The 9,179-nt window shown below is 46.4% G+C and overlaps 1 protein-coding gene across 1 annotated transcript; it reads left to right on the plus strand.

Moving 5' to 3' along the window:
* Positions 1 to 1,232: 1,232 nt before the first annotated feature.
* Positions 1,233 to 4,098, plus strand: Nupr2 (nuclear protein 2, transcriptional regulator). The gene is made up of 3 exons (XM_042268038.2): positions 1,233 to 1,392; positions 1,497 to 2,045; positions 3,907 to 4,098. Exon 2 carries the CDS (start codon positions 1,718 to 1,720, stop codon positions 2,039 to 2,041), a length of 324 nt encoding a protein of 107 aa, XP_042123972.2. The 5' UTR covers positions 1,233 to 1,392; positions 1,497 to 1,717; the 3' UTR covers positions 2,042 to 2,045; positions 3,907 to 4,098.
* The last annotated feature ends 5,081 nt before the right edge of the window (positions 4,099 to 9,179 follow it).

Below are 9,179 nucleotides of genomic sequence, written 5' to 3' on the forward strand. Positions count from 1 at the left end.
TGGGATTTGATTATATGCGTGGAAGATTGTTTATTTTTTTGAAACAAGGCCTCACATTGTAGCCCAGGCTAGCCTGGAACTTATGGTAATCCTCCTGTGTCAGCCAGCCATGGACCACTACCCACAGTCTAATCAACATATCATTTGTTTTGAGACGTGGTCCCCTTGCTGGTCTGGAGCTCACTATGCAAACAAAGCTTTGTAGAGCCTAGAACTCACAGAGACCTGCCTGCCTTTGCTTCTACCTCTGCCTTTGCTTCTGCTTCCTAAATGCTGGGATTACAGTTGTATGCTAGTAAGTCTGGCTCGTTTTCATTGGCCTGAAGATTTTAGCAAATGGTAATGCTTAGTATGTTTGAGACCCTGGGATTAATCCCCCAAATGCTTTCTTTCTTTTTTTTCTGTTTTGTTTTGTTTTTCGAGACAGGGTTTCTCTGTGTAGCTTTGAACATTTCCTGGAACTTGCTTTGAAGACCAGGCTGGCCTCGAACTCACAGAGATCCCCCTGCCTCGCCTCCCAAATGCTGGGATTAAAGGCGTGCACCACCACCGCCTGGCTCCCAAATGCTTTTTAAGGGTGGTGTCTACTAATTATTGTTTTTCTTTAAAATGGTTATATGGCAGCCATTCAGATAGTTCATCAGGTAAAGGTACCTGCTGCCAAGCCTGATAATGAGTTATCAAAATCCACAGGGTAGGAGGAGAGAAGATACTTCCAAAAACTGTCCTCAGGTACACACACACACACTAAAATTTTAAAATTTAGATGCATTTATTTGTGTGAATGAGTTTTGCCTGTATGTATGGGTGGCCAGAAGAGGGCTTCAGATCCCCCTGGGACTAGAATTATAGACTGTCGTGGGTTACCATGTGAGTGCTGGGAATAGAACCCAGGTCCTCTGGAAGAGCAGTCTTAACCACTAAGAACTCTATCCAGCCCCTCCTTGGGATGGTCAGTCAGTCAGTCATTTCAATTTATGAGGCATGCTTTTGGGTGTATCCATTGAGGGAGTTTCCAGAGAGTATAGATTGAGGGACAACCCACCCTGAATGTGGGCAGCATTATCCAGTGGGCTGGGGACTTAAATAAAAATGGGGTGGGAGGAGAAAAAAGCAAGCAAGACGCTAGAATTCCCCTTTCTTTGCTTTCTGATTGACAAATGCAGGTATAAACAAGTAGCCGCAGGATCCTGCCCACCGCACCTTCCCATCTGATTCCTGCCACGTATTTGGTTATAGCAATGAAAAAGTAAATGTTGAAAGAAACACAGGAACAAAGCGACAGTAATTCAACAAGCCTATTTTCTTCTGCAAAAAACGGACCCAAGCTGGGCTAGCCAATACATTCGGCCCAAAGGGGCTCCATCTTTTATCCCTGTGCTGGGATTACAGGTGTGCACAACCACATCAGTGCTGGGGGCGGAACCCAGGGCTTCGCGCATGCTAGGTCAGGACTCTACCCACTGAGCCACGTTCCCTTGCTCGCTCCCTTTCAGGTTTGTGACCAACGGAACCAGTAGGTTTATAGTTGTCAACAAAGCCGCCCCGCCGGGACACTCGGAATTCCCAATCTGGAACAAAGAAGCCTCGCCTAGAAGCCACGCCCCTCTGTGAGGTCACAGAGGGTTCGCCCCTACAGCGGAGCCAATAGGAACCCTGGGCGGGGCCTTTGGGGCGGAGTAGCCAGCGGCGGCGGCGGACGCAGCGCAGCGGCGCGATGGACCCGCCAGCTCGTCCTTCCGTCTCCCGCCCTCGGGCTCGTGGTCGGCCGCCGCCGCCGCCGCCGCCGCCGCCGGAGACGCTGCCCACTGCGGGCTTCGACGACGAGCTCTACGACTGCCTGGACTACTACTACCTGCGTGACTTCCCGGCCTCTGGAGCTGGCCGCAGCAAGGGCCGGACGCGGCGCGAGCAGCAGCTGCGCACCAACCACACGGTGCCAGGCGGCCACGAGCGCAAGGTGGCGCAGACCCTGATCAACGGGCAGCGCAAGCGGCGCCAGCGCCAGCTGCAACCGCGGCCCCGCACGCGCCTCACCTGAGCGGGTATGGCCAGGCAGAGCCCCTCGTTGCGGGGTAGGAAATAGAAGCGCCTGTATCTCAGGCGGGTCTCGAACTCACTAGCGTAGGATTACCCTGGAACTCCAGATCGTCCTGTGTCCAGCTTCCAAGAGCTGGGATAAGACATGGACCACAATGGCTAGTTCTTTTTCTCTCTTTTTAATAGTGTTGTTTTTATGTTTTTGGTTTTTCGAGACAGGGTTTCTCTGTGTAGCCTTGGCTGTCTTGGAACTCACTCTGTAGTCCAGGCGGGCCTCGAACTCACAGAGTTCCGCCTGCCTCTGCCTCTGCCTCCCCCTCCCGAGTGCTGGGATTAAAGGTGTGCACTACCCACCACCCACCCACCCCCAACAGGCTTATTTCATTTTAAAGCTTACAGTCCGTCATGAAGGGAAGTCAGAGCTGAAAGCCCAGTCCACAGAGGTTGATGTTCACTTACCTCTCTTAAACCTCCCAGGACGACCTGTCCCGGGTGATTCCGCCCACAGTGGGCGGGGCTCTCCCACATCAGTCATTCATTGAGAAAATGCCCCCTAGACTTGTCTACAGGCCAGTCTGCTGCCTCTGTTTTCCCAGATGACCCTAGATGACAAAAAACAAGACAGACAAACAAAATAGGAGACAAAAGCTAGGTATGATGGCGCATACCTATACACCTATAATATACCTATACACCTATAAATTACCTATACACCTATAATACACCTATAATACATCTATACACCTATAATACATCTATATACCTGTACACCTATAATACACCTATACACCTATAATATACCTATACACCTATAATATACCTATACACCTATAATACGTCTATACACCTATAATATAATATACCTATACACCTATAAATTACCTATACACCTATAATACATCTATACACCTATAATATACCTATACACCTATAATACACCTATACGCTATAATATACCTATACATCTATACACCTATAATATACCTATCACCTATAATATAATATACCTGTACACCTATAATACACCTATACACCTATAATACATATATACACCTATAATATACCTATACACCTATAATACATCTATACACCTATAATATACCTGTACACCTCTTAGCCCTAGGAAAGTGAAGATGGAGTCAGGTTCAAGGTCAGAGACTGCAGATGGCTCAGCTGTTGAAGCACTTGTCCTTGCAGGGGACCCAGGATTGGTTCCCCGCCCCCCCACCTCCATCAGGTGCCTCATCACCATCTGTAGCTCCAGTTCAAGGGGATCCAACACCCTCTTCTGGCCACTGAGGATACTGCATGCATGTCATACACCTATATTTGAGCAAACACATACACATAATTTTTTTTTAAATGAAAAAGTTTTTTAAAAAAGTTCAAGGTCATTGGCTCCATAGTCAGTTTGAGGCCTCCATGAGACAGAAACGGGGAGGCTGAGAACCAGCTCAGTTGGGAGTTGAACACTCAGTGTGCGTAAGATTCCAGGATCAATCACCAGCACTGTCTACATGGGACCCATTCGAAGAACCTTAGCATTAGGAAGGTAGAGGAAGGAGGATCGAAAGTTTATGTTATCCTTGGTTACACAGTTGGAGGCCAGCCTGGGCTACTTGTGACCCTGTCTAAAACAACAACAACCCACTAATGGCTCTGACCTGTTATGTTAGCACTCAGGAAGCAGAGGCAGGAGGATCATGAGTTGGACTCCAGCCCGGGCTTTATTTGGAGTTTCGGATCACCATGGGCTAGAGTAACATCTCATCTCAAAGGAAAAAAAAAAACAAATTAATAACTTCTAATGCTCTTTGTGAGATGTGGGGGAATGATTGACTTTTGTTTCTTTCTTATTTTTTACAGGAAACCTGAAAGACCTGTTAAAAGTATTTTCAACTGTAACTGAGTTCCTCCATGTTGGTCAACAGGACTTTTTTGATAGTGTTTAAGTTTCCTGCTTCAGTCTTTTCCTCAGTAATTAATTATTAAGTAAGTAGTTTCCAAGTAGGGATGTCTTTTTAGGGCTTCCAATTAAAAGAGAACAGCAAGAATGCATTTTAACTCTTCTGGGTTTTTCTCCCTCTCCACCCCCATCCCCCCCACCCCGTTATCATGGTGGTAACTGGTTTCCGGTTCGCAAGTATTTGGTCTCTATAAAGTGTAAAGAAGGAATCACGAGGCTAAAGTGATTATAGCAACAGCCTAAGGACCTGAGTTTGATCTTTCAAAGCCATGGTTTTGAAAAGCTGGGTGTAGTGGCCCACACCTAAAATCCCAGCATTTGGGAGGTAGAGACAGATTTCTGGGGCTCACTGGCCAGCTAACATAACCTACGATATGTGTTCCAGGCCAATGAGCAACACTGCCTTAAAAAAAAAATATGGAAGAACCCTACCTGATACTGAATAATTGCCTCTACATGTACATACCCATGCTCACGTGTGCGCACGTGTGCACACACACACATCCCAACAGTGAACTGGGGAGATCCAGGACAGGATATTTTACAAGAAAAAATTCTACCCATATGTCATCTCTGAAAGTTTGGTTTTGGTTTTGGGGAGTGACTGAGATGGGGGTCTCTCTATGTAACCTTGGCTGTCCTGGAATTTGCTATGTAAACCAGGCCAGCCAGGAACCCACAAGTTCTGCCTGCCTCTGCCTCCTGAGTGTTGAAATTAAATATATGTACCACTACTTCAGGCTGAAGGTTTTTGTTTGTTTGTTTTCAAGACAAGGTTTCTCTGTGTAGTCCTGGCTGTCCTGGAACTCCTTCAGAAGACTCCTTCTGAAGTTCTGGCCTAGAACTTATAGATCTGCCTGCCTCTTCCTCTGGCTGAAGTTTTTTGTTTTGTTTTGTTTTTTTTAATTTATTTAATTTTATTTTATGTGCATTGGTGTGAGGGTGTCAGATCCCCTGGAACTGGAGTCACAGAGAGTTGTGAGCCGCCAGGTGGGTGCTAGGAATTGAACAACAGTCTTCTGGAAGAGCAGCCAGTGCTCTTAACCTCTGAGCCATCTCTCCAGCCCCCAGGCTGAAGGTTTTAGTGTGCATTACAGTAGGCTATTGTGGGGACTGGAGCTGTAGCTCAGTTGGTAGAGTGTTTGCCTAGCATGCATGAAGCTATGGATTCAAGTCATAGAGCCTGCATTAATTGGGTGTGTGGTAGATAGCATGTGCCTGTAATCCCAGCACTTGGGAGTTACAGGTCCAAAGATCAGAAGTTTGAGGTCATTCTTTGTGAGTTCAGGCCCAGCCTGGGGTGTGTGGGACCCTGTGCCAACAATAACACTAGGCCATATTCAAAGTTCTCATCACTTGTTTCACTACATCTCTTTCACATGGGTACTGCTGTCCCCATTTTAGAAAAGAGATTCTAATAATGTCCTAGTTAGTTTTTTTTAAAAAAATTATGTAGGGACTGGAGAGATGGCTCAGAAGTTAAGAGCATTGGCTGCTCTTTCAGAGGTCCTGAATTCAATCCCAGCAACCACATGCTGGCTCATAACCATCTATAATGAGATCTGATGCCTTCTTCTGGTGTGCAGGCGCATATATGCAGACAGAACACTGTATACATAGTAAATAAATAAATACGTCTTTAAAAAACGTTATGTGTCTGTATGTGTGTATGTCATGTGTATTCTGGTAACCCCAGAGGCCAGAAGAGAGTGGGATTCATACAGGCAATTGTAAGCCATCTGCTGTGGATTTGAGAAAGCAAAGGCAGGTCATTTGGAAGTGCAGTTACACACACCCCTAACCACTCTGCTGTCTCTCCAGTCCCATTCTGGTACAGTCTAGAGTCATCTGAGAAGGACAGCCTCCGTTGAGGAATTCCCTAGATAAGATCATCACACCAACAAGGCAGTAGGGGGTTTTCTTGATAACTGAGTGGGAAGAACCCAGCCCACTATGGGTGGCACCATCCCCTAGGAAGGAGGCATTGGACTGTAGAAACTAGCTGAACCTATTTTGGTGCCTTTAATGTCTTTCATCTCAGCACTCTGGAGGCAGAGGCAGGCAGATTTCTATGAGTTCGAGGCTAGCCTGGTCTACACAGTGAGTTCCAGGCCAGCCAAGGCTACACAGTGAAACCCTGTCTCAAGTATAACGAAAAGGTAGCTGAAGTGATTCAGCAAGCAGCGTTCCTCTGTGGCTTGAGATCTTGCCCTGACTTTCCTCAGTGGCAGACTGTGGCCTGTAAGTGTAAGCCAAATAAACCCTTTCCTCCCCTCAGTTGCTTTCTGTCAGACTATTTGCACAACAGAAAGGAAACTGGAACAAATACAGTGAAGTAAGATGGGCATAGTTTCACACGCCTTTGGTCCCAGCATTCAGGAGACAGAGGCAGGTGCATCTCTGAGTTCAAGGCCAGGCTGGTCTACAGAGGGAGTTCTTGGACAGCCAGGGCTAGGTAGAGAGGCTCTGTCTCAAAACAAAACAAAAACTCTATTTAGTGAGGCTGCGGCGGCGGCGGCGGCGGCGGCGGCGGCGGCGGTGGCGCACGCCTTTAATCCCAGCACTTGGGAGGCAGAGGCAGGTGGATCTCTGTGAGTTCCAGGCCAGCCTGGGCTACAGAGTGAGTTCCAGGACAGCCAAGGCTACACAGAGAAACTGTCTCATAAAAACAAACAACAACAAAAACAAACCAGTGAAGTAACACACAGAGATCATGCAGAAGTAAACCAAGTATTTGGTCCTAGTAAGTGTGCTCTTGTGTAGTACAACAAGTGACAGTTTCACATTCAGTTATACCTAGGGTTTATCTCTGGGGTATGATAATGATTATGCATAAGCCAGTCCATATTTTAATAACCTTTTCTTGTTTTTGTTGTTTTTCAGCGGGGTATGTTTCTTTTTGCTTTGTTCTCTCTCTCTCTCTCTCTCTCTCTCTCTCTCTCTCTCTCTCTCTCTCTCTCGCTCTCGCTCTCGCTCTCGCTCTCGCTCTCTCTTGCTCTCTCTCGCTCTCTCTCATCTCTCTCTTTCCTGGTTGGCTTCAAAGTTGACTGATAGACCAAGCTGGCCTCAAACTCACAGAGATCCACCTGTCTCTATTGTATATTGGAATTAAAGGTGAGCACCACCAGGCTGGACTCATTTTCCTCACGCCAACTGATGAGTGGTGTGCCTCTTTTCTACCTTCCTTCCTTCCTTTTCTTCTTCATTCGTTCTTTCTTCTCCCTTTTTTTTTTTATTTTTGAGACAGGGTTTCTCTGAGTATTTCTTTTTTTTTTTTTTTAAGATTTATTATTTATTATGTACACAGAGGAGGGCGCCAGATCTCATTACAGATAGTTGTGAGCCACCATATGGGTGCTGGGAATTGAACTCAGGACCTCTGGAAGAGCAGTCAGTGCTCCTAACCTCTGAGCCATCTCTCCAGCCCCGAGACAGGGTTTCTCTATGTAGTCCTGGCTGTCCTGGATTTCACTCTTTAGACCAGGATGGCCTCAAACAGAGATCCACCTGCCTCTGCCTCTTGAGTGCTGGGGTTAAAGGTGTGCACCATCACTGCCCTACTGATGTGCCTCTTTTCAATTTTGTTTTTTTTTTGTTTGTTTGTTTTTTCGAGACAGGATTTCTCTGTGTAGCTTTGGCACCTTGCCTGGAACTCACTCTGTAGCCCAGGCTGGCCTTGAACTCAGAGAGCTCTGCCTGCCTCTGTCTCCCCAGTGCTGGGATTAAAGGTGTGTGCCACCACTGCCATGCTCACATGTATTTTTTTAAATGTCTCCAAGATTTTAGAGGAGCATTTTAGGTTCTCCACAGCAGCAGGTAGTCAAAGCATTCCCTCTCTCTGGCATCTTTTCCTCAACCTGTAGACAATGTTGCATACTTCAGTCACACACAAAGTGTTTTAGACAAGAGTGGGGTTATACAGGTCAGCAAAAGGTCACAAGCTAGCTTTTTTTTTTTGGTTTGTTTTTTTTTTTTTTTTTTTTTTTTTTTTTTTTTTTTTTTTTGGTTTTTCGAGACAGGGTTTCTCTGTGTAGCTTTGCGCCTTTCCTGGAGCTCACTTGGTAGCCCAGGCTGGCCTCGATCTCACAGAGATCCGCCTGGCTCTGCCTCCCAAGTGCTGGGATTAAAGGCGTGCGCCACCAACGCCCGGCTTTTTTTTTTTTTTTTTGGTTTTTTGAGACAGGGTTTCTCTGTGTAGCTTTGCGCCTTTCCTGGAACTCACTTTGGAGACCAGGCTGGCCTCGAACTCACAGAGATCCGCTTGCCTCTGCCTCCCGAGTGCTGGGATTAAGCCACCACCGCCCAGCACAAGCTAGCTTTTATTTCTCTTCTGTCTTCAGTCAGTCCCTCTGCACCTTGAAGTGATCCTTGGCTAGGAGAGGAAGGCGTTTTACTGAAAGGAACAGCCTAAATTTGAGCAGAGGCTTCGGGACCTTCCCATTGCAGCATCCAGCAACTGGTTTCAGCTTCCTCCAGGCTGGTTTTCTCATTTGTAAAGTGCGAATAACAGCGGATTCGTGTCTTAGTCAGGGTTACCATTGCTGTGATGAAACACCATGATCCAAGCAACTTGGGGAGGGAACGGTTTATTTCTCCCATAGTCCCAAATAAAGGTGTATCATCAGAAGCAGTGAGGGCAGGAACTTGAGGCCGGGGCTGATGCAGAGGCCATGGAGAGGCACTGCTTACTGGCTTGCTCAGCCTGCTTTCTTTTAGAATCTAGGGCCACCAGCCCAGGTTCAATAGTCTGGGCCTTTCCCCATCAATCACTAATTAAGAAAATGTCCTACAGCTGGATCTTACAGAGGCATTTTCTCAATGGAGGTTCCATCCTTTCAGATGACTCTAGCTGTTGATGTAAAACTAGCTGGCACAGGTCTTGATAAAAGCAATCCATGTAAAGCTCTTAATGCCATATATATCATAGGCATTAAAGTTATTTGTAATAATGTTCCTATTGCTTTGCTGCTGGCTCATACCATCTTAGCCTTCAATTTTTTTTTTTCCTTTTTGGTGTGTGTATGTGGGTCATGCATTAAGACAGAGTCTCAAATAGCCCAAATCGACTCAAAAATACACACACACACACACACACACACACACACACACACACACAGGAACAGAATTTGGAACCAAAAAAAAAAAAAACCCATGAAATGTGACAGTCACCTTA

This window comes from Peromyscus maniculatus, chromosome 23 (genome assembly GCF_049852395.1).
Source record: "Peromyscus maniculatus bairdii isolate BWxNUB_F1_BW_parent chromosome 23, HU_Pman_BW_mat_3.1, whole genome shotgun sequence".
In the NCBI taxonomy this organism is placed as follows: Eukaryota; Metazoa; Chordata; class Mammalia; order Rodentia; family Cricetidae; genus Peromyscus; species Peromyscus maniculatus.